General features: G+C 39.0%; 1 protein-coding gene across 1 annotated transcript; it reads right to left on the bottom strand.

Annotated features, from left to right (window-relative positions):
- Positions 1 to 1,454: 1,454 nt before the first annotated feature.
- capn3a (calpain 3a, (p94)) lies at positions 1,455 to 25,993 on the bottom strand. The gene is made up of 21 exons (XM_042500941.1): positions 25,742 to 25,993; positions 25,326 to 25,395; positions 23,331 to 23,449; positions 22,027 to 22,160; positions 21,491 to 21,659; positions 20,279 to 20,362; positions 18,517 to 18,611; positions 18,313 to 18,390; positions 17,358 to 17,518; positions 16,655 to 16,824; positions 16,471 to 16,482; positions 15,515 to 15,723; positions 13,044 to 13,080; positions 11,774 to 11,851; positions 9,510 to 9,567; positions 8,067 to 8,131; positions 6,959 to 7,027; positions 6,757 to 6,835; positions 3,973 to 4,089; positions 2,579 to 2,637; positions 1,455 to 1,592 (listed from the first exon to the last, which is right to left on the bottom strand). The coding sequence occupies exons 1-21, from the start codon at positions 25,991 to 25,993 to the stop codon at positions 1,566 to 1,568; spliced, it is 2,142 nt and encodes a 713-aa protein (XP_042356875.1). The 3' UTR covers positions 1,455 to 1,565.
- Between the last annotated feature and the right edge of the window lie 439 nt (positions 25,994 to 26,432).

Below are 26,432 nucleotides of genomic sequence, written 5' to 3'. Positions count from 1 at the left end.
AGTTCTTCCTGAACGTCTGGGTCACAAAAATGTTTTTTGTGCACACATTAGCTGCCGCTGGGCCACCGGCCGTCTCCAAAAGGCCAAACCGTGGTGGCCAGCGAGTCTTCGAGGACCACTTGTCCTGCATGTTTTAGGTCTCTCTGCTCAAACACAGCTGATTGAAATCACTCGTTCGAGCTCCTGAAGCTGCTTGATGACAGACTGATCGTTTAATCCAGCTGTGTCGGAGCAGGAGATTTAAAACATGCTGGTCGAGTGTGAGGAGAGGTTTGAGAGGGTTTTTACTGCTTTAAATCACATGGTCTGGGTTTCTTTGGGGTTTTTTTGGATGGAAGACACCTCTGTGGATAAGTCAGCTCCTTGTACAAACCTCCTGAAAAAAGGTAAGCAACAGTGTTGGGAAAACACTGATTTGTGAAGTGAAACTTGTGAATTCAGTGTTTTTACTGGTTTAAATCAGCTGCTCTGTGTGTTTCGGACAGAAAGAGATCTCTGTGGCCACTAAATCCTTCACTCTGAACCTTTAAATGAACTTCACGAGGACAATTTACATTTCAAAGCTTCAAAAATTTTCACATCGAGTCTACTGGTAACAAACCAATAACTACACATTTATTTATTTATTTGGTTAAAATTGTTAAAAATGCAGTACACTCATTTGACCAAAAGCCTTAATAGGAAAAAAATCACAAAAAAGCTGCAGTCCAACCCATTAGCCATATTCTTTCAAATCCTTTATCTTTTTAACCTCGAACGTCGGCGTTAAAGTAAAAACTCGTCGGCTCCGCAGTTCTGAATCTCATCCATCCACATGAAGAGCTGAAAGACGGGACAGTGGTCAGGGGGGGGGGGGAGGGGGGGGTGGGGGGGTGAGAGGCCTGAGTTTGTCCACCAGGGAGCCCGAGACGGCTCGTACCCAGCACAGACACCAGTGAGGGTGAAACTGGCTCTGAGGTCCACAAAAAGTCCAGCAGGAGAGTTTTCTTGACAAAAATAAAGATTAAAAACGGGGTGTGTTTGGGGGAAGCAGAGCAGAGTGATGTCTGTTCAGGAGGCCTGGAAAGAAACTGTGGTGTGATGAGAAATGTGACAGGTGTGAGGGAGCGATGGGACGAGTACAGCTGCTCAGTTTGGTAACAGAAGAAGACAGAAGGAGGGGGATGTAACTGGAGAACTGTGAGGTATTGTGACAGAAAAAAAGAGGTTGTGTGTGTTTGATGCCTGAGAAAAAAGTACGGGACAAGTGACTTTAAAATAAAAAAAAAAGGCTAATGGCTGAAAGGAGAGACTGATAACTGAAGGACAAGAAATGCAGAAGGCCTGAGACCCAGAGAGAAGAAGAAAGAGAGAAATGGAAGAAGCATGTTGAACATTTTAGAGGAGAAGGAGCAGCGCTGAGAGGAGAGGAGGAGGAGGAGGAGGAGGAGGAGGAGGAGGAGGAGGGCTGGAGGTGAAGTGGATGAGAGCTAACGACGATCGGCCACACTGAGTATTGAGGTAAAGGCTGGCAGGTCTGGTCCTCGTGTGGAGTGGAGCTCACCTGGAGGAAGATGGGCCTTTTTTTAGGCGTACATGGTCAACTGGAGCCACTGAGGAGGGAGACGAGGAGAAAAACCGTTACAAGAAATAAATAAAACATTCAATTTTCATTTGGGATAAGGAATTTAGTTTGCAAATTTTTTGCACTATGATGCTCAAATGTACAATTATCAAGTAATGAATTAACCCTTTGCTTTGCTGCACCTTTCACTTTTCACAGGTATTTAAACCTTTGAGCAATTTGGTTTGATTTCTTTTGAAAACATGAATTAAAAAAGCAATGAGCCACATAGAGAGCACTGCCCCACGAATGGTGTCTGGTGTCATATTAAACGCACCAGCCAACTCGTCCAGTTACAGAGCGAGTTTAACCCTCTAAAACCTGGATCCACGTCAGTTTTCTTTTTGCTGTGGTCAGACACCTTTACAGCTCTATGAAATGACTGAGTGAGGTGGTTTGATTTCTTTCAGAGACGTGGGAAAAGGCAATGGCCAACTCAGCAAGAAAAGTCCCAACAATTCCAAGAAATTTTATCGTAAAATGTTGAAAATAATGCAAAAAATAGAGAAAAATGTCCAGAAAATCTATTTTTGAAATAAATATAAATTAATAATTTTGTATTTAAAATCACTTTTTCAGAAAAAAATATGATATAATTACAAACATATATAAAAAATATTTCCAGCACTTTTTCAAGGTCATTTTTGGATTTTTTTTCTGGTAATTTTCTTGTGACCATTTTTTTTAAACTAATTTTTTTTGCTAGTTTTTGGGCCAAGTAGCTATATACATATATGTGTGTGTGTGTGTGTGTGTGTGTGTGTGTGTGTGTGTGTGTGTGTGTTTTTAAAGTAATCAAAACAATTTGCTCAGGTTTCAAAGGGTTAAAATATATTTTTTAAAAGTTGCTGCAGGTTGAAGCTTCATTTGGATGCAGTAATTAGCAGAACAGCACAATCAGCTGCCCAAAAAAACCCCATTAACTGTGTGACCGAGTGCAGTTTATGGCGTGTCACATGCCGATGTGGATCTCACCTCCAGGACACTGAGTCTGATGGTCCCGTCTCCGTCCTGATCGAAGGCCTGGAACGCCCCTGGAGAGAAAAAAGCATCAACATACGTGTGAGCACTTAAAGGACACCAAACTACCACCAGCTGATGCTTCATGATGTCAGGTGAGCTCGTTTCCCTCTCTCATGCACCGCTGATAGTGGCTGCATTATAAGTATAATCTTCCAAAAATAGAAAATAAAGGCTCTTTCTCAACTTTTTCCAAACTTTTTTCATGTTTACAAATATTTTACACATTTTCTTATAATATTTTGACATTTTTATTGTCAAATTTTCTATTCTTTTATTGATGTTTTTTGAGTTTTGCAGTACGTGCTTTTTTTTGTTATTTCTCCATATGAAATATATTGCTATCCCCCAAAACACAGGTGTGTACTTTCTGACTGTGATGTGTGTGACAGCAGCGATATGCTGCCTTCATGTGCTCCTCAGAAATATTGTATTTGCAAGTTACGAATAGATGAACGGCCCTCCAAAGTCGTAATTACGAGTGGGAAATTGTGAAATTTTGATGTTGCGGAGTTGTGATGTTTCAGTGGAGCAGAAATGGTGGAAACATGGAAACAGTGTCAACAATAAACTGTAAAAAATGAAACATTTAATTATTTTGTTCCTAGTAACTCTCATTTACTTTTAGTAGTTGCACATTTTAGTTCATGCATCTATTAGCTGCAGAAATCAAGCAAACTTTGAACTAAAGCATTGCAGGCGAGTATATTAACACTGATAAAAACGTTATTTTATAACACAAGTCGCCGTCTTGACGTCATAAATGCATAAACATGGCGGCAAAAGTCAATGTTTGGTTAATGGTGAGAAACTGCTTTTCATAATTCACATATAAAATATGATTTTGTGATCACATGTAAAGTGTAATATGGTATTAATGTTAACTGCTGTCCATGCAGAGAGACCTGGATTAAATATATATTATAATTTGATATGTTTTTATAAGATATTTAAAAAATAAAATAATATATATATATTTAAAAAAAAAACGGGAAATACAGCCATCAGCCTGTTGTTTAAACACTCGTAACATTAAAATGCCGCCCATCTCTTCCAACTTAAACTTAGATCGACTTTATTGTCATTCAAGCTAAAGACAACAGCGCACATTAGAACGAAAATATGTTGCAACTGGCTCAGAAACAGTAAAACTGTGTTAAAAAAACACTGTCTAAGAATTTAGTGATAAATATAGAAAAAGATTTTTAAAAATTTCACATAAGGGTATAAAAACTGCACATATGCACGAGTATGTTGCAGAGCTGTGGTGAAACTCACAGAGGTGAACAGTGAGTCAGAGTGTGCAGCTCAGCAGAAACAGGCGGTGATGGTGTCTGATTGTGACTTACTGAACATGGCTTCGAGCCGGACCAGACAGCTGATGAAGCTGTCGAAGTCGATGTTCATGTTCTCGTTGGCGTAGCGCATGGTGATGATGTCGTACAGCTGGTTGTTGAGACGGAAGCCTGAGCGGGACACAAGACACATGACTGTACAGCGAAGAGAACATTTAGAGGGTGAGAGCAAGCCGTAAGTTCATCTGCAGCACACACTTTATATTTATTAATTCATCCACAAACATGCATGTTTATGTCATAAAATATGATTCAGTGTCATCAGTCTAAAATGTAGAAAACATCAAACAAATGACATTTCAGAGGTCGTACAGACTCATAAGTCCAAAACTGATAAACATCGTCTGCGTTCAGAGACCGTTTTTATATTTCAGGGTCAGACTGAGAAGCTTGCAAAGTTTGCAAAAAGATAAACAGTTCAAAGTAAAATAGAGCATTAAAGAAATACTTCACACCCAAAATGATCATTTGTGTTTTATGCTGAATTTGTATAATTTTGTGTTTCTCTCACACTCCTCCACAGTGAAGAGAAAATACAAAAATGGAGAAAATTGGTGATGAATTGGAGCGACAGAATCCACTTTTAACAACAGCAAAACTAAATGCTGTTTCACACAACTCATGCAGCATTTTTAACCCTGTTGTGCCTGTGCACTTTACTGTTTGCCCTGTCCTGTCTGATATCTGTCAACGCATGGGATAGTGAGAAACGTAATTTCGATTCCTTTGTATGTCAAGTACATGTGAAGAAATTGACAAATAAATCTGACTTTGACTTTGACTTGACTTTGATAATCGAAAGTCATATTTATCCAGACGTTTGCTCAGTACTTCAAGAGGCTGGTTTTCATTACAGATTTGTGCAAAACTATAGCGATATTTTCAAAAATGTCGATTAAACATAATGGTGAGCCGACTGTGTTTCCACTGAGTGATGTTCTGTGACTTCTCCTCTGGTGATAACATCCCAGTAACCATGGCGATGGATGTTCAAAACATCAGCAGCTTTATTTCTATTGCAGCCACCGAACTAGCCGTCATTATTTCCAATCTAAGGCCACGTAGGCGTGTTATGGAGCCGTGATGGAAAGGCGAGCCCCTTATACGTGGGAGTGGCCACATATGAGGGATTTCTGGGAGCTGATAGTCCACGATTTCACAGAGGAATTGTGGGTTAAAAACTTTCTCTCAGAGTTATATGATGCATATGTTGTTATGTAGCTCCTGCTGCATCATGAGGGAGCCAGTTCCTACTGACGAGCACATAGCCATAGCATCATGTGATCATGTGAAGATTAAAAAGGGTTTTCATTGCAGTTTTGCAAAATATGGCTTTTTCAAATCACCTGAAATACCACCTCATGTGAGTTTGAAACTTTTTGCAATAAATGGGGCATATTTTATACTCGCAGTTTCAATTTGTGCATTTTGAGGGTTAATGGAAACATACCTACAAACACACACTTTTCAGACTAGGAGCTGAACTTACAGAGGAACTTTTGTTTGTCTCTTTAAAGCCAAAAAGTTATTTTACCTTGTTGAAGAGAGGAGCTGCTGGTTTACCACTGCCTCGATCAGTTAGCTTGTTTTTGTTTGATGTTGGATTTTAAAGGGTTAACTCCAGATTCATAAAAGTCAAACAATAATAAAAACACACAAACTGATCGAGGCGGTAGAGCAGCAGCTGCTGTGTTCATTGAGGTAAAATGAAATTATTTTCAGTCTGGCTTTGAGGAGAGCTGCTGTTTATGGAGTCTGATGTTACGGCTCTGTGTCGTTTGCTGTTGTCACTTTTCTCTCCGTCGATCTGCACACGTGTGCTGCGTTACCTAATGAGGCACATTGCTGGTCTTGCTTGCCTCGTCTAAACATGGCCTTAGATTATCCTGCACGAATTGTGTGTGAGTTTGTAAACAGATGTCTTTATATAGTTTTGCTTTTGTTAAACGTCGACCCCAATGAATCAATTCATCAAGAATTTTCTTTGTTTTTGGATTCTTCGTTCACTGTTGGGACGTGCAAGAAAAACTTTTCTTCACAGATGGAGTGAGTAATAGATATATAAGTGGTCATTTGGGGGGTGAAGTATTCCTTTAAAATAATTTTCAGCAGCAAAAAGTCTGTTTACCAAAATTACAAAAATCCCTGGCACTATCTGACTGTTCAGATATCTTTTTTTTTATTTAGTGATGTTTTGAGATATCTAGAGAAATTTTACAAGTATCTCAAAACCAGTGCAAGACAAAAAATATGACCATTGTTTATTTTTTAACCCCTTGAAACCTGAATAAAATTGACTTGATTTATTTCAAAAACATGGGAAGAGGGCGATAAGCAACCGCATAAGGAATGACCTAAAAATTACCAAGAAACTGATAAAAAGCACATGAAAATTGCCTGAAAATTAGGTTTTAGAAATGGGATTTAAAAAAAAAAAAAATTATAAATCTTTAAAATAATTTAATTAAAAGAATTACAAATATATATTTTCCTACCCCACCCCCCCAAGACATTTTTCCCTAGCTTTTAATTTTTTTTTAAAAATCTGCTTATTTGCAGATTGCAATTTGTGAAACATCTATTTCTAAGTTACTTACAGCCTTATTCCTATGTTTTTTGAAAGAAATTGCACCAATTTGCAAAAGGTTTAAATATGCGTGAAAGGCATTTGAAGCAGCACAAGAAAAACGGCATCGCTCCAAGTTTCAAGGGGTTAATAGGGTTAAAAAAACTATGTTTTTTGTAAAACACAGAGAATGTAATTAGAAGAGTTATTACCTGCATCGTTGACAGCATTCCTCATCTCGTAGCTGTTGATGCTGCCGGACTGATCGGCGTTATAGTGCTTAAAGATTCCCTGAAAAAGAGCCAGTGTGAACTCGATGTGCATCACTCTGCTGCAGGTAAATCAAACTTTACAACTGTGTGCCAAAGATTAAAATATAAAACTACAAAATGAGAGCGAGACGTGCATCCCCACCTGCCACTGTTTGATCTTATTCCACAGATGTCTGAACTCCTGCAGATTGAGTCTCCCTGTCCCGTCCATCTGAACACCAGCAGTTAAAACCAAAAACCACATTCAGTCACTCAGAAAACAGCCGGCTTCATATCGTCGATCTGAGAGCCTGAATCTGAGATTTCAGTCAAAAACATCCAAATTTTACTTAACAATTAATACTTTTACAACTCTTGGTGCATTTTTTGATACATACTTTTACTTCAGTAAGGTCTTGAATGCAGGACTTTTACTCTTAATGAAGTATTTTAACTGTGTGGTATTAGCAGTTTTACTTAACCCTCTGAAACCTGAGCAAATTGCTCTGATTTCTTTCAAAAACAAAGAGGGAAGGCAAGAAGCTACATAACAAAAAAGGCCCAAAAACTAGCAAAAAATTAGTAAAAAAACAAACAAACACAAAAATTACCTGAAAAAAAATATTTATATGTGTGTGTGTAATTTTTTTCAGTAGCATTATTTTAAATATAAAAATATTATCATTTTTAAAAAAGGTTTTCTGGACATTTTCCCTTGTTTTTTAAAGTCTTTTTTTCTCTAACGTAATTTTAAATATAAAATTATTATTATTCATAAAAATTTGATTTTCTGGACATTTTCAATATTAAAAAAAAATCTAATATTCTTCCCCTCTTTTAAAAAACATTTAATTTCTAGGTAAAATTTCTTGTAATTGTTGTTGGGACATTTCTTTCCAAATTGGTTGCTGCCTTTTTTTCGTTTCTGAAAGAAATCAAACCGCTTTGCTCAATTTTCAGCAGGTCATAAGGATTGAAAAAGTTGTCTGAACACAGGACAAGAAAACTGATGTGGATCCAGGTTTCAGCGGGTTAATGATCTGAAAACCTTTCCCATAACTGGTGTGTGTGATAAGTGAGTGTGTTCTCGTGAGGTTTAAAGCATGTTGGATGATAACGAATGTGAAAAAGTGAATTATTATTGAATGTGAGTGAGGTGAGGTGAGGCCGAGGCCCAGTGGGCGTCCATCACAGACCCTGCCATGGGTCTCGGCAGGTTGTGCCTCCTACAGACAACACAGCCAGCCCGATGCACTCGATACAAAGGATACGTCCATCAGAGCAATCATGCTCCTGCAGCTCTCCAGGCTGAAGCCCTCTGTGTTCAGGTCCTTATCTGGAGGAAGCAGCAGCAGAGCAACATTTAGAGGACAGCAGACGAAGACAGCAACATCATATTATATCTGTTTAGAGCTGACTGGACACTTTAAAAACTAACATCCTAAAGTTGCTATAACGACAGCAGCGCATGTAGATGCAGCAGCTAGTGCTCCTTAAATTCTTGCTCCTTTTTTGCTGTATTTTTCTATTTTTTCGACTCCATGGCCAATCCTGCTGAAGCATGACTTATCAGCATCAGGAAAAGTTGTGTGGGGTTTTGGACTGAATGCAGAAGGCCGCGAGAGGATCCCCACCAACGGCATATGCTGAGCGGCCAGTCAGACCAGAGGGGAGAAACGAAACCGAAAGACGAGGAGAGGGGAGAGAGCTGGCATCAGGGCGAGGCTGACCCGACTTGGACTGAGAACTGTTCCTCTACCGAGCCTTCGTCTGTCTAATGTCCACTCACAGGAGAATAAAGTGGATGAGAAGTGAGTGAGACTCAGTCAGAAACGAATCAGAGACTGCTCTGCACACATCTTCACAGACATGATTAACCCCTAAAATCCCGGATCAAGCTGTTGCACTGGAGGGGCGGACCTTGTTCAGAGCCGACAGGACACAACACTCTGATACAAATTCACAAAATGCTCTGCAGGAACTGAATGATGCCACCAGCAGCAACATCACCAAGCAACCTCATGCAGTTTTTATAGTAGCTGCTGATTTTAATCAACTCAACCTTCAATTTCAAAGATGTAGCAGGATCAAGGAAAAATGAAATTTCATTTTTTAAAACTTTGTTATTGTTGTAAGTGTGGAGGCATGATCTGTGCAGCACTGAGTCCAAGACAAATTTCCCCTATGGAGACAATAAAGTATGTCGTATCGCATCACATCGCATCGTACCCCTCGGCTCAACCTATGCTCACATTATTTCAAGAAACTTGAATATCTCTGTCTAGAGCCAGTGTTTATTTTGTCCATTCTGGGCTTCTGTAGAAACATGCTGTTCTCCATAAATAATAACCCGCTCCCTATATTAGATATTATTGTAGATATTATTATATTATATTCCATTTTGGACAATATATCCCTTAAATCTTACACTCAGGACCTTAAAATATTGAATCACCGTATAGCCATTTGTTTTGGCGGGTTTTTTTCAGTCTAGAGATTTACATTCAGTTTCAGTCTTCATGTAACTGTGCGTTGTGTTGTGATATAAATGTGGGATTTAAGTGCTCCACTCTGGTTTCTGGTACAAGTTTTCTTCCTCCAGCTTTACTGCAGCTCTCAGTCTTTTAAAATAAACGGATAGCAGCTTAAACTGAGCGTTAATGTGACAGTGATGCTGTGATTAAATAAAGCTCCGCTAAACTAAGCCGACTCACGTTTGGTGATCACTCTGTTGAGAACGTTTTTCAGTTCGTTGGCTGTGATTTCCATGTCCTGCGAGAGAGACCAGAGTGGAGGAGACAGTAGACAGAAGGGAAGAGACCACCATTAAAATTTGACTCAAAAATATTAACTCAAAAAACAGCAAGTTAATATATTCAGCTCGTAACAATGATACTGCTGCTAGTAAAACTACTAATAATTATATCAACTTTTTTTATCTGACTCTTCTCAAACAAGTTACAAAGTGCTTTACAAAGATAAAAAATAAATTAAAGAAGCAACTGATTTACAACTTAAATGGGAACCTGGACGCTAACACAGAATTATGGGAATTATGGGTTTGATTGGCAGAGTGGGGTTGTGTGTGGGAGAAAGTAGTTTTCACCAGAACTAGACTACTCAGTTTGCAAATTCTCTTACACTTATTATTTTTTCTACTGTTTTTATTACAGCGTATATTAACATACTTTTTCATCCTTCCTTGTGGTAATTTGATTTTGTTTTGTGTTTCGTGGAGTTGTGCATTTTGATATTGTCTTTTTTTTCTTTTAATATATTTCTACATGATTATGTTTGTAGGTGTCTTCTTCGACATGTACTGTCTATTGTTTGGTTTGTGATAATGTATTTAGGTTTTCTTCTTCTTTTGACCAACAGTGATCTGCGTATGTAAAAGTTTTAATACTGCTGTTTCTGGTGTTTGGAGAAAACAATTTAAAAAAAGATCATACGTGGTTTTTAAGTCAGTGATATTATTAGAGGCACCACAAACATGTTTTAAACGTAATCACTCTTTTGTTTCTGCTCACATTTTTCTCAGGTTTAAGTTGAAGATCTCAGACTTTTTTGTGCACTCAGTAGATATAGTCCTCAAAATTTTTGGTCACAAGTGTTAAAATCCGTGTTAATGAGCATCTCTCCTCTCTCAGGATGATGAATCCACCTGACAGGTGGCTCATTAAGACGCATCATTGCCACACAGGTGTGTCTGGGGATGTCCTGCTATAAAAGGAAGCTCCAAAATGTGCCGTTTGATCACACAACACGACACACAGAGGGAGCACAACTTTGGCTGCACACTGTAGAAATATTTAACAAAGCTGTTTTTATCGTGAACTAAACGTTTATTTCGGGACGAAAGACGTCTCCGATGTCGTTCACTTTATTTATTTAACCAGAAAAACCTCTTTAGATTAAAAATCTCTCTTTCAAGAGTGTGCTGGCCGAGACAGCAACAACAGTTACAGACAACGTGGAACAAAAACACAATATCAAAATGCACAACTCCACGAAACACAAAACAAAATCAAATTACCACAAGGAAGGATGAAAAAGTATGTTAATATACGCTGTAAATAAACAGTGACATAGTTGGCAGTGCATCTACTGAGAGCATCAAATAGTCTGAGATATTTAAGTAAAACCTGTGCAGCAAAAAAAGTGTTGCTTTTGAATTCTTAAATGAGGTTGTACTGAATGAGGCAGAAAAACAGTCTAAACGGACGAAATGAAAGGGTGACTGTTTCTAGTAGAGTCTTAGTAAATAAAAAGGTTTTTAAGAATTAATTTCTGACATAATGCGGTTGCAGAAAGCACGATGCACTGATGTAAGAGGATAGAGGAGAGAGGAGAGAAGTGCTTGCTGGGACTGGATCTATGATGGTGGTTTCTGATTTATCAAAGTCGCACTGAAGTAAGTTTTGAGGAAGGCAGTTTTTGATGTCTCTATTTACATATCGGGGCTGCAGACAGTGAAAATACGTGCAAAAATGCATTAAGTGCAAACATTTTAGTTCATGTTGGACTTTCCTCTGCAGAATGAGGCATGCATGATGAGTCCTGTCTGTGGGTCCCCGCAGGTGCAGCTCATCAGTCATCAGACGGTTTTTAACCCTTAGAGACTGTTGGGCACATTTTATGTGCTTTGCATTCTTCGTTTTTTGATAGTTTTTGCAAGATTGTGTATTTTTGTTTAATCAGTGAATTTCCAGCTCAGCTCCTACAATAAGTCTAAAATACACTGTGGAAACTAAATAGTTACATTCAGACTGTTAAGTGCAGAAAATGCTCCATTGAAACCCATTCAAACTGACATTTTTGATCCCACAGCCATCAGAGCAGAAAAACATGACTTGTATTATTTCTGGGTGTCATTTTTTTCTATTTTCCGCCTGATGATGATGAACTTTTTGAAGAAAACAAAATGTTTATTTTTTATACAGTAAGTTTTATGTCTTCTTGTACTTCTTGTACTCACATCGCCGGCTATCTCCTGAAAAATAGTCCTGAACTGCTGGTCCTCCTCGCTCTCTTCCCCCGCTGAGGCCGGCGCCGGCTGAGGCGTCATCGAGCCACAAAGTAGAAAAAGATAAAGACAAAAGAGGGAGAGGATGTGAAAGGAAAACATGTTTGTGAAAAACTGTTTATGCAGCACAGAAACGCCTTAATGTCTTGGGAATTATTTGTATATTATTTAGCATTATGATCAAATCAGAGGAAGAGCTTTAATAAATGTTTTGGTAAAATGTGACTTGTTTATCTTGGTCACAGAACAGTTCTGCTCTCCAGGCTGTGGCTTTTTCTGCAAGAACAGCTTTCAAATGTTTGGATGCAAACGTGGAAGAGAAAACTAAAGCTGAAGAAAAGAAGCTTTGTCAGTTTTCTATGAAAGGTGGAAGTAACAAAAAAAGGAAGTGATGAAAATGCTTTCAAATTGAAAAAGGATAAGTAAAGTTGACTTGAAATAAAAGAAACAGAGTGATATATTTGACTTCGAATTTTTACTGTTTTTCACCTGATGACACCTTTTTTTTTGTACCATATTTGGTATATGGAGAAAATACATGCTGTTTCCACTGGGTGAACTGTCACAATATTCAATGTTGCTGCTTATCATTGACACTGAAATAATAATAAAAAAAAATCTACTCTGCATGTAGTATATTAAATAATTTTAAAAACCCTTTTTCATCTAAAAACATATTGGCATTGTGACAAAAACCTGGTATTTAAAGGGTTAAAATTCTGAAAATTAATACATATTTGATAATTAGGATTAAAACTGATTTTGGTTAAAAGAAATAAACTCAATGAAAGTAGAAAACAATAATGTGTATTTTTTTTAAAGCTTGATTTTGAAAAGTGTATTTTGCGTGCAGAGCGATATGACTGTGTGTGATATTAAAGCGGGCCCTAAAGGGTTAATGATGATCACTTTGCGTTTGCACGATGGCCGGACCATCGTGCAGTTTGTAGACACACAATACATAGAAACTAACTGCAGACATTTGAACGGTTGAATATTTTTCCAGTGAGAGAAGAAACAGCTGTTTGTCTCATTTGCACTTCTCATTAGAGAAAGTTTTCCACTTTTCAGTCATCAAACTCCATTTTTATCACTTAATTTTGTTACCTCCACCTCTCATGCGTCTCAGTCATTTCAAATAAAAACCGAAAAGTCGGCCTGTGGGAGAGAGCTCGGACCTCTTAATCCTGCAAAGTCACGGGAGGAAATGAAGGACACTTACCACTGGATGATCGGCCTCGATCCTGTTCTCTATCTCCCTGGGTGAAGACCAACAAACAGCAGTCACCATGGTGACAACAACATCTCATCTGGACCACAAGCCCCGCACTCATCTGTTTATCGTGTTAATGTCTCTTTAAAGGCTCATAGTCCCATACTCACAGCGGACTAAAAACACAAAACCATTCACAAACACTTCATGAAGCTGCGGATAAAAACGTGTTAGTTCGGTACCACCTGCTGCTTCCTCCAGACAAGAGAGTTTTCTCTTGATTTGGGGCATTCTTGGTTGCAGAAAGAGTCCTCTTCTTGATTTTGGATAAGATGCGGTTTAAGTAAACTGCCACTAACTATGACTAATGATATTTACATAGTATTACTTGAAAATATTAAATCTATGTTTGCTGTGTACATCCATCCCACAGCCGGATCCACAGCCGGGTCCCGGTCCGTCAGGGTGCAGGCCGGTCCTCCGGGGGCAGTGGGTCGGGGTGGAGGTTGGAGGTGGGGGGTGGATGTGTGCTGAACATGCAGTATTGAACACTTTGAAAGTTTACCGGAGCGTGCCCAAATCTGAGGTGGCTTGTCCTAAAAAAGATTCCATAACAGCTTCGAACTGGGGCCGATTTCTTCCAGTTCTACAAATCAAATCGCCGTTAAAATTGTTTGTTCTTGGTGGTTTGTGTCCCACCCACCAAGCACCCCCGCCAACACCCCACCCTCATCAACAAACACACAAACCCGCACTGTAAAATGCACATGGAGGGTGGATACATCAACTTTTCACGGCTAAATCACAATAAATATCATCGGGTAGGGCCGGGCACTGGCCGACATTTAGCTATATTTTTAGTTTTTGTTGTGATAATCGGGATATTCCCAGTGCTAAACAAAACGTAGATTATATTATCTACATATATAACATCTGAGACTTTTTCAGTGTGTAAAACACACACAGACATTTTTTTTCACATGAAAAAAACTCCAGTTGTGATTTCTTACAAAGATGCACAACACTGTTTAACTCTTATTTTCTAATTTCTGCGTTATCATGTGAGGAGGAGTAATTCTGGAGTCTGGATTGACTCCTCAGACAAGCATCGATCTCCGAGGCTAAAAAATGATGCCAATGTGTAAGCGCCAAAAACTGCAGTTCCTCTTATGTCCTCTAGAGGCTGGCTCCATAGACCACCATGTTAAAACGTCCAGTTTTACCGCAGGAATAAACATGTTTACAGACTGGTGCAAAAATATTTCGGTCTCTATAGCTAATTTCAACATTCATGACGACTGAATTTTTACAACTGACCTGTTATATTTTTATTAAGGCTCACAGTTACGCATATTTAAGCGTGGGGCCGTTTTTGAGGGACAGGAAACAGGATGTGTCCTCGGTTTCAGCCCTCGCTCCTCCACAGCTCCACACTATCAGCCTCTATGGTCACTTCTGGCTCCAAAAAAACAAGATGTGACGGCTAAAATGCCAAACGTGAAGCTTCAAAACGGGAGTCCACAAACTAGCTGGTGATATCAAGGTGGCTTCGTTCAGTTTTATACAGTTACAGAGTAATTAAATACTTTTTTATTTAAACTGGGATCAGAACTGGCCCAGCTAACTAATTTAGTTGAATTCTTCTATTTCTGTCAATTTGGGCTTTTAACGTCTTCTTGCACGTACAATTACAGCTGCAACGATGAATCGATTAGTTGTCAAAGTAAATTCATTGTCAGATAATGTCTAATTTGTTTTGAGTAAAGTTTTAAGAAAAAAAAACTTAACTTTCTGATTCCAATTTTCTTCTTTCTTAAATGTGAACTTGTGGACGTCAACTCGAGCTTTGGGAAGCTCCGAGATTTTTGCTGATGATTATAAAACAAACAACTTATTGATTGATTGAGATAATTAATCCAGAGATTAATTGCATTGAAAATAGTTGTTGGTTTCAGCCCTACATGTTGTACTAAGAGCAAGAATTTAACAGATTTAAAACTCAAATGTTTTTTTTTTAGTTTGTTAATCCACAATAAATTAACGGGCAAGTGTTGGTCAGACAAAATGAAATATTTGATTTATCTGAAAAAAAGATTTAAAAAATAATTAACAGATGAATCATTAATTGATTGTTGTTGCAACTCTTTGTGGTGGAAATCACAACTCGTTTTTTAATCATGTTCCTGAAGAAAAATCCATGAAAACTCAAAATAACCTTTTGATGTTTTTTTTGAAGCCGACATTTATCAATCTTTTTTTTTTTTTTTTTTTTTTAACTTTTCAGTATCCTCTAAAAACAGCCAAATGGTTGTGATACATGTTGTATTAAAGTACCCAGCCCTGCTAACAAACATCCACATCAGTGCATCTAACAAACATATTAAAGCGTGTTATTCTAACAGGAAAACGGTGGCGTCCCCCTCCCCGCCTCTTACCCAGCTCGCCCCCTGCAGGCCGCCCTAACGCCCTCACCCACTCACTCTGAGGTGTTCTTCTTTTCGGAGAAGACTCGCAGGATGAACTCTCCCTCCTGGTGAGGCTCGTACGTGGAGGGGATGATGACGTACTCCCCGGGGCTCAGGCGGAAACGCTGGGTCACCTCGCGCAGGTTGATGTAGGACTTGCAGCGCGCTTTGGAGGAGTTGAACAGGAAGAAGTCCTTCTGCATGTGCTGCTTGTTCCCGTGCATCTGGAGTGTCACAACACAAAGTTCGAGAAATCATGTTAAAAAATAAGATAATGTATGAAAACTACAACAGATGATTAGGGCCATGTTAAATAAAAACATTTTAGATTTAGATTTCAAGAATAAAGTCATAGTATTACAAAATTTTACAAGAATAAAGTCGGAATTTCGAGAATAAAGTTCTCTCGTAATATTACAAAAATGAAGTTGAAGTTTTACGAGAAAAAAAGTGATTTTAGGATAATAAATGCGTAATATTATGAGAATAAAGTCGTAATTTCACAAGAATAAAATCGAAATTTTGAGAATAGTCATAATAATATGAGAAAAAAAGTTGTAATATTTCAAGAATTAAGTTTTACGACAAAAAAAGTTGTGATTTTATGAGAATAAATTCATCATTTTAAAAGAATAAAGTCACATTTTAAGAGAAAGGGAATATTATATTACGAAAACAAACATATTTCCAGCAAACTTTAAAACAGGTGCGAGCTCCGGTCAGCAGGCGACCTGCCGACTGTGTGGTGACACAGTATTTTTCTCATAAAAATACTACTTTATTCTCGTAAAATAACAATTTTTCATGAGTTTATTCTCATAAAATTACAACTTATTTTTCTTGTAAACTTATTCTTGTAATATTCCGACTTTTTTCTCATAATATTACAACTTCTCAAAGTCTCCAAAAAAAATTAAATAAAAACTTGCAAACTGCTGCTGCTGTGAGGGTTTTCTTCACAGCCTTCTTACCTCCTTTGGCACCTGCAGAGAGAAAGAGGAAACATCAGTTTTTGTGTCATTCAAGGATAAATAAATTCAAAAATAGTTTAATTTAAGTTATTGAAAGGAAGGTTTGGTATTTTTCATCCTTGACTCTTTTTGTTTTGTTTCGAAGTGACTGATGAAAACAACAGTTTTTGAAAAAAGAGGAAACCTCATAAATGGCGAATCCGATAGTGAAGAGGTTGGCTCCCATCTTTCGCTCTTTCCGCCTGTTCTTCTGCATCAGAGCCACCACGAAGGTGCAGCCCACCTCGTTGTCCTCGGGGTCATCGTCCTCCTCCAGCAGACGGAGGCGGTACTGAGGGTTGGTCCAGAAAGTGTCTGCGGGAAGTTTTTTACAGGTGTCAAGTGCTTTTTAAAATCCATTTGTCCTTTTTAGGATTTTATTACACATTTGCCTTTCTTTTTAAAAATCCATTTGACATTTTTTAATCCATTTTTTATTTAAGGATTTCATTTCCAGTTTGGATTTTTTCTTTTATCCATCTGACATTTTTTAATCAATGTTTTTACTGAAGGATTTCATTTCACAGGTGGCTTTTTTTTTCATCCATTTGACATTTCTAATCTTTTTTTAAGGACAAATGGATTTTAAAAAGCACTTGACACCTGTAAAAAACTTCCCCCAGACACTTTCTGGGCCACCCCTCAGTAACCCCTCCGTCTGCTGGGAGAGGGCGAGCACATTTAAAAGTAAAAAAAATGCTACTACTATTATTGTCTTTTAATGCACACCCCCCAATTTTTAACCATTTATTCGTGTATTTTATATGCTCCAATTTTTAGGTATTTATTTACATGTTCCTTCTCCTTGTTTTTGTTGTCTTTTAGAGGAAAGGTGCCGCCTGAGGTACCTGGGTAGTTCCTGCAGCCCCCGGCAGAGCAGCCTCTCACCCAGCGACCTTCGTTCACAGAAACCGTCCACTTGTGGATCTTGTCGTCCTCCAGGGCGTCGGGGGTGAGGTTACAGATCTCGATCTTAGTGTAGTTCTTCTTGAAGTCCTCGAATGACATCCTGAAGAGATCAGGACACGACGTGTATCTGATTCATATCTGACGTCACAGTTCACCACAGTGCAGTTCCCGAATTCCTCAAAATATCATTAAAACTTAAAAAATTAAGCATAGCATTTAACCCTTTTCACAATTCGATCAACACTAACATTTTTTTGTGAGGCATTCAGATGCTTTTCACAAGTATTTAAAACATAACGAGCAACATGACAAGAAATATCCAGCAAAATGCAAAAATAGCAAAAAATGACCTGAAAATTAGCTGGGAGGGGATTATTTGATATTATCCAACAAAAGGGGGAAATATTTTCAGATTTCTATTTTAAAATATGTTACAGAAAAAAATCTGTGTGTGTATCCATGTATCTATCTATCAATCAGTTCATGAAAAATAGACCTATACAAGAAAATGACCTGAAAATTAGCAACTAAAAGGGAAAAAAAAGGAAATTATAATAATAATAATGTCTTTTTTTACAATTTTTTGACGCTTATTTTCGGGTGATTTTCATACGATTTTCTTATTATTTTCTTACTGATTTTTTGATAATTTCTTGTCAATTTGCTCGCCACCTTCTTCCCATGTTTTTAAAAGAAATTAATCCAGTTTGCTCAGGTTTCAAGGGGTTAAGCAAAACTCAAAGCTGAGTCCATATAGCTGCCTTTTTGTAAGTTTTCCTTCTGTTCATGTTGAACCCTAAAGACCAAATAAAATTCAGATATTTTTTGGCAGATAAACATGAAATCCTTCTAAAATTTCACAGCTGCATCAAACTGTAAAAATGTGCCTCTCACCAGAACTCTCCGTCCTCGGCGCTCTGATGCTGCAGCTTCTCTTTTTCAGTCTTGGAGAGGGTGACCCACTCCTTCGAGCTGTTGGAGAAATTACCAAAAGATACGACAGATTTCACAAAAGACCTGAGCCATTATGCGTTCATCAAGCTCCTCTGCAGCACAAAAGTGAGACTGGTAATCAAATTTAGAGCGAAGGTGGTTTACTTGTCACTCCAGGGGCCGTTCCACTCCACTTGGCCCCACGGGTTCCTGAGACGCACCAGACGAACTTTAGACTCCTTGTGCTGAGACGGTCTGCACTGTAGCAAAACACAAAATCGGCTTTACGTCTCCAACATTCACCCCTTCTTTGTTTTTTAGTTAGAAATGTCAGGATTTAATCCAGTGATATTATGTGGCGGCATTTGCTGAACTTTCTTCACACACAGTGAATGAAATATGCTTTCACTTTTTCTCCACGTAACGGTGGTTTATCTGGTTTTAAATAATACAATGCTGATATTCCCGGCCATTCGGCTTTGTTCTAAGCATATTTCATTCACCTTTTATTATCGGATATGCATACTGTTTTCCATTGATTTGGTCTGGTTTTACTCTGAGTGATTGGCTACAGAAACTTCGAACTGACTGACTATGCAAAACAGGAGAAAGGGCAAATTAGAATGAAGAAAAACACTGTTTTTAACAGATTTTTTTACAGCGTTAAAAGCGGCGTTTTGTTGTACGGCGCTGTAAAAGTGGTATTCTAGACGCAAGGATGTCGCTCTTTTATAACATAAAAAAGGCTGTTTTGTGTGAAGATGTTTCATTTGTACGAGCTATCTCAGTTAAAATCAAGCAAAGCTACATAATGACGTTAGATAATGATGCTGTGATAGCTGCTAAGCACTGATGAATGTTTATGAATCATCTGAATGTAAAATCAGCGTTTATATAGTTCATTGCTGCTGCTTAGTGCTGCTCTTTCTACCCAGTAATGTACTGAAATTAGCTGACCAATACGGACAGATAATTACTGGTATTGTTGGGCATATGTTACTGTTTAATTGCGGTGCATCCTCTTTTATTTTATTAATGAACAATCACAACTAAGAAATAATTGAAGCACTGCAGCAGGTGTTTGTCCTACACTGTCTGCTGCAGGTTCATGTCTTTACTTGTCCAGTAATCGGCTAATGTCCTCTATAACTGTCCAGATGCACTCTGGAAACTTTTGCAGAAGCTCCCAGCAGCTGCTGGAGAAGAGCTTCTAATCTGCCATCTACACATCTCTCTGAAGCTGTAAATTTAGACTGCTGTGGTCTCTGAGAAGCTGCTGTTTGGGGGGCTGATAGGGCACCAAAATGGCTCGAGCCGGCCCTGCTGGGCTCCTCTGGAGGCGGGACATAAGCCCAGACAGATTGTTTCAGACAGAGGTGCTGCAGCAGAGGGCAGTATGAGACACACGGTGCGTTTTTTTTGGACATTAAAGCATGTAAAACTTTTGTGGTAGACCCCCAAAACACAAATATGATCCAGAATATGAGCATAAGAGAGACACTTTAAATTGTTCATTGATCATTAGATTCAAATGTTTTCTTTAAAACATTATTGCAGTTTATGAGGAGCCAACATTGTGGGACGTTCCCTGCCAGCTGGACTCATCCTGTCCAGTCACGTTGCGTGTGTGTGTGTGTGCGTGCTCTGTGTTTCAGGTGCAGCTCAGGACTGATTAGTGATTGAAAGCAGGCTGTGGGCTGAGCTTATATCAGCGGCTCCACGCTCTGCATACACTCTTTGACTCTCTGCAGCAACACCCAGCTGCTGCTGCTGCTGCTGCTGCTGCTGCTGCTGCTGCTTCTGTTGTTGTTGTCTTTTTGTGTAGATAAATGTGATTCTTTTACTCCTCATGTTCACTACAGGCACATTTAATTCAACTCAGATTTACTGCCTCTGTTCCTGTGCGTGTGTGAGTGAGCAGTTTTACCTCCTCCACGGCCGTCACAGAGTAGGCGTGACCCTTCACGAGTCCCGTCACAGTGCGAGTCTCAAAGCGAGCAGGAACCAGGGACTGCAGACACACAAAACACACATGTTCTCTCCATTTATAGACAAAATATTGTAAACACAATCAGCATTTGATTCAACATGCAACTCTTAAAAAATATATCAGATCTGTGGCTCATAGAATCAGTGACACTGTAAAAATAACTTCTAAAACTTTTTTTATAAATGCAAGCACACCAATTTATTGTGTTTCATTATCATCATTGTTAGTTATTTTGTTTTACTTTTGCATGAGTTTAATTGTGTATTTTTTGTCTTTGGCCCATTTCAGTCCTGAAGTGTTTTAATTCTGTTCAACATGGCACAGCACTTTGTTTTGAAACATGCTGCACAATTTCTTATTTTTAAAATCAACGTGATGAGATGGTAATGAGAAATTTCACAAGACATGGCCTAAAAATGAGCCAGAAAAAAAAGACCCCAAGGTTGTCTCAATTTGTTGGACAATTCTTTGCAAGTTGGTCAATTTGGTTTGAACTCTTTCAAAAACATGAGAAGAAGGAAAAAAATAACTAATAAGAAAATTAGCATAAAAAATAAAAAATATAGTAAAATAATAAAAACAACATAACAAACAAGGCAAACACGTCCTGGAAAAGGCTTAAAAATAATAATAATTTTGCCACATAATCTTAAATACATATTTAAGATAATTATTTTTTCCCTAACTTTTTTCTTTTTCCCAGGACATTTTTCCCTCACTTTTTAAAATTAGTTTTCTAAATCTATTAATTTCTTGCACTTTGTGAAACATTTCTGACCAAGTTGCTCGCTGCGTTTTTTCCTGTGTTTTTTTTTAAAGAAAAAATCGCACCAGTTTGCTCAAAGTTTAAAGGTTTAAATTCAAGTGAAAATCATCTGAAAGCAGCACAAGAAAAAGGATGTTAATGCAGGTTTCAAAGGGTTAAATGTGGACCTATATGACTTCAACTAATCAAGATTTTTCTCTATGTTTGGATTCTTTGCTCACCGTGGAGGCATATGAGAAAATAAAGTCTTCACCATAAATTCACCCTAACACGGGTGATGACTGATGTAGAAATGATCATTCTGCAGGTGAAGTTTTCCTTTGACCTGCGGCTCACAGTCCTCATCGTCTACGTCACAGTTACATGTAAAACGTGTGACTCACGTCGATGGAGCAGCCCATGAGGGAGCCTCTCTCCAGAGCTTTCTTCATGATCTTGTAGAGCTCTTTGGGAGCTTCCTTCATCTCGTAGAACTCAGTGACTCCGCCGGTGAAATCCTCCATGGCCTCGGTGGTGTTTCCACCCTTCAGGGCCTCGTAGGAGCCGTGCAGCCTGACAGCGGAGGAGCACACAAGACACATGATCTGTGTTGTTATATGTGCTGCTATATGTGCACCCTCCAATTATTGAGCCTGAATAGCATGTTTGTGTGTCCAAACAGGACATTTTATAAGAGACAAACACTGATTGCAGCCCACAAATTCAGCTTGTAACAGAAGAAATGTTAAGAGAAATTGTAAAAACTGCTATAATCTGCATGTAGCTACGCAAATCACAAATCTGCAGCCTAATAAACAAAAAAAGTTGCTTTCTATTTGTAGTGTCTAACTGTGTTTCCGTGTAAAGACTCAGAATACAGTGACTGCAAACAGCCACGATGAAAAAGTTCCACTGCAGACTAAAATACTTGAGCACTCACTTGGCGTAGGCCTTCTCCAGCAGGGCGCTCCAGAACTCGTTCCTCTCAGCAGACTTGGTGAAGACCAGCTGGTTGTTAAAAGTCGGGATGCGGTCGTCAATGACGACATCGACCCAGTCGCCATAACGCCAGAACTGACGGACAGAAGGAGGAGAAACAACACTGAGGATCACGGATGAGAAGATTTGGACATTTCCTTCAAATACTTGAATTACTGAATTCGTGCAGAAAACCTGACAAAAGTAAAGGGACACTTTGCTGATTTTCAACCAGCTTTGTATCAAGTCAGTGTAGGTCGTATGTGTCAATGAACTGTGTTAAACTTCCTCCATAAAACCAGAGATATTAATCCTCCCCACAGTGAAACTCTGCTGGATGACTCGAAACATGTCAGTCATGTTCAGTGAGTTTCGTTGGTTCAATTCAAATCTGTATTAGTCTCAAAAGTCCCAAATCGGTCGGGCTCTTTAAAGACACAGATAAAGAGACACACCCGACCCTCTCTTTCTCTCTCTTTCTTTCAAAAACTTCGACCAAACTGCCATCAAATGGCAAAACTTGTCAAATATAAAGTAGGATCATGTTACAGCGCTGCCTGTTTCTCCCCTAAAATGTTTTCAGAAACATGGTTTAGTTTGCTGTTAAACTGGAATATGAGATCATTTGTTACAGCAGGCCGCCATTGTGTCCAAGGACAAATTCGCATTATGTCACATCAAGACCGTTTGTCGGTCCAGTGCAGCGCATTGCATTCTGGTAGTTGTAGGTTTTCTACCTTTTGAGCTAAAGTGAAAGCCACAGTCCTTTTTTCTCTGTTTCCTCTGGTCATGTTGCACCAGTTTCAAAAGTATTTATGTCTTTCTACTGCAGAAAGCACCTTTCCAGCAGTGAAATACTTCTTTTAGTAAACACAACAACAAAACTTTATCAAAACAAAACATATATATCATACAACTCAGTACAGCTCTGTGCTACCTATTACTGCCTGAGGTTTTTTTAATTGTATGGTTTTAGTGATAATGCATATTTTACTGAGCATCCGACTGGATAAACGAGACTCGAATGATCCTGAAACAGTTGTCAGAGAATTTTATGTATTGATATAATGTTTATGTTTTTGATATAATATTTGCTGTTGTTAAACACGGACGCTATGACTTCAGTTCATCAAGAATTCTCTGGTTTTGGATTCTTCATTCACCGTGAGCAAAAAATATACAAATGATCGTGTTTTGGGTGAAGTTTTCCTTTAAAGGAGGACGAGCTGCTAAATGGAGGACTGTGATTGGATGGTGGTTTCTGACCTGGAAGTGGAAGATGCCTCCATATCCCTCCGAGAAGCTTTGCTCCTGAGGAACGACACGATACAGCAGCTTCTCATTCAAGGTGAGGCAGGCGATGGCAGCCAGCAGCCAGCAGTCACCTGAACACAGGAGATCACTTCAGTCACATGATCACAACTTTAACAGAGATTATCACAGCAGTTCAACTCTCATGCAGCGTTTTAGGACTGATGAAAAACAGCAGAGTGCACAACTCATAAATCCTCAAAGATCAATGTTTACAGGAGCGGAGCAGCAGCACTCAGACATTTTCACTTCACTTTCACTTTGTGATCAAACAAGCGTCAGTTACTTACTCTGAATCTAAACTGATGGAAAAAACAATCCCAAAGACGCTGATGATAACCAACAATGACAGGGCCAAAATACGGGCTTGCTACACAAATAAGACATTTTTTAAAAAAATTAGATATAATTTTCAACAGTACAAAAGCAACTGTGCAACTTCCTGCTTGTTTTATCTTAAACGTGTCAGTCTCTGTTCCTTTTCGCCCATATTTAATGCTTTTAAAGCTGCAGCAACATCACTTCCTTTGCTGCAACAAACAAAACAAAACCATGGGAAACAGGCAATGACCAACTTAGTACCAAATGTTTCACAAATTGCAAGACATTTGTAGTTTCATTTAAAAAAAAAAAAAAAAGCCAGGGATTTTTTTAAAAACAATATATTTGATCATAATTACATATTCAAAATTATTTTACAGTTTTTCCACTTTTTTCAGGTCTAATTTTATTGCAGTTTTCTTGACTTTTTTATGAATTTCTTGCTTATTTTTGTGTCATCTCTTCTTTTGAGCCTACTGCCTTCTTCACATGTGTTTATTTTTTTAAAGAAATCGAGCCAGGTTTCAAAGGGTTCAGAGGTCACATTTTCTCAGTGCTGCTGCTCTGCTTGTTTTAGTGACATTTGGGGTGAATTTTCCCAGTTTCCCTCTGTGTGGATTTAGTTGAAAATATGTCGTCTTTTCCTTCATTCATGAAGAACGTAGCTGTTAAAGAGCGTGCACCTTAACGATTTCACTCGCACCAAAAGCAAAGACTCTCTGCTTGACATTTTTTTGTTTTGCTGGAGGAAACAGCGGCCGCTGAGTGCTGACCTCGGTGTTTTCTGATTGTCCAGGTGTGTGACAGCGTGTTACTGAAAACAATGTAAGTTTTTCAACAGGGAGCTGTTAACAGAGTCTGCCAGGACCTTTGTCCCTCTGGTCCCCCTTTATTTGCAGCCTGAACTGAACAACAATGAGAAGTGCTGCTGGTTGGATTCCCTTCCAAAAGAGTAAGCACAATATGGGGAGGCCGCCGCAGGCCGAGAGGCCGCGTGCGGGGGATCCACGGGATATTTGCTCCGCTGTTAGCGCTCAGAGCTGACACAGAGCGATGAACACACACAGTGTGTACAGTCGCGTCACTCTGTCTGTGTGTGTGTTTGCTTCAGTCACTGAGTTTCGAATTATTAAGAATTATTTCTAATTATTAGAAATTAATGATAATTAAAAATCACAGGAAAAAATGTTCAGAAATGATATCAATAATAATTAGAATAATGATTATTAATTAATTAATAAATAATAATTATTATTATAGTCATTAACTATTTTATTTATTTTTTTATTTCGGTTGTGTGTTATACCTTTTTTTTGTAATTTTAAGGTAATTTTCCTGTAACTTCATCCGATGTTTTGAAAGAAAGAAATTTGCTTGGGTTTCAAAGGGTTAATACACCACCAAACAATGGCAGGTGTTTTGTGGCAGATTTCTTCCGTTTGATATCCCACACACGTGTTTTTCTTATGATTTTAGCTCATCAGCCTGAAACTGAGGTCGATTTCAGTCAGTCATCATTAAAACTTTCCTTCTTTTGTCGTTTTGTGCAGAAAAAAATCTCAATTAAATCCACTTCAGCTTCACAAAATGACACTTTTAATGTAATTTTTTTAAAAAAGCATAATTTACCAAGATCTCCCTGGCAGATGTCTGTCCTACTGGCTCCTCCAACAATGAACTGAGGGTTTTCACAGATTTCCTGCAGACAACAAATACAGTTAACCAGCATCAACCAGATTTCTGTGAGTCTTAGACTGAGAGATTTGGGAAAATAGGGAGGGGACTAAATTAGTTGTCCCTGAAGGTAGAGAGCCAAAATGAGAAATAAAACATCCGTTAGAGAGAGAAAAAAATAGGAAACATCTGCATTATGACACTTGTTGACTTCCAATCCATCCGTGCAGGACCGTCAGGCGTCTCCGAGGTAAAATCCCACCGCAGCAGGTAGATTTCCAGCAGGTTTGAAGTATGAAAAAATAACCTCTCGTGTGCTCCATCCCTCTTTATCTAACCTCAGCGAGCCCCCGCTCTAACCCCACTCCTACCTTGGGCCTCTTCCAGACGATGTTCTTGACCTTGTTGGACTTGTGTCCGAGCTCCTTGAAGCCCAAAGACTCCACGGTGGCCGGGAAAGAGTCATCCTCGAACAGGCACTTCCTCTGGAGACATTCCTGTCTCAGCGCGACGAAGTCCTGGCCGTTGAAGCGGAGGGGCTTGTTCAGAGACCCTTCCCCGTCTCTCCTCTCTCGTTCCCGGATCAGCCGGTCACAGAAAAAGCCAGACGGTGTATAGGGCATCTCGTCTCAGCCGGCTTTTTTTTTTTTTTTTTTTAAACTGGCTTTTGCCACTTGTACTAAAGTCTTACAAGCCTAAAAACCCTGGCATAAATCCAAACAGCTAATGTCTGATTGGCTCCTTCTTTGTGTGACGTCCCCCTCCCCTTCGTCACAGAGCAGATGCAAAAGCTGGCTGTGAAAGACTCCACACGCATTCACCTTTGCATTACCATGCACATACACACACACACGCACAGAAACTCACACATGACATAAACGTCTGTTTGTTGGCCTCCCATTGGCCGAGCCGGACAATGCTCCGTCCCCGGCTGTGGAGCTCGGCTGCCATCATTGTTGGGTGACACAAAGGCCAGCGGGCCGCGCCAGAGGGCATGTAAAGAGTGGTCGGTAGATGCCCTGCCTCAGCAGAAGGCATTCAACCCCTTTAAACCTCTTCTCA

Source organism: Plectropomus leopardus, chromosome 14, assembly GCF_008729295.1.
Source record: "Plectropomus leopardus isolate mb chromosome 14, YSFRI_Pleo_2.0, whole genome shotgun sequence".
In the NCBI taxonomy this organism is placed as follows: domain Eukaryota; kingdom Metazoa; phylum Chordata; class Actinopteri; order Perciformes; family Serranidae; genus Plectropomus; species Plectropomus leopardus.
This window is presented reverse-complemented; position numbering and strand designations above follow the sequence as displayed.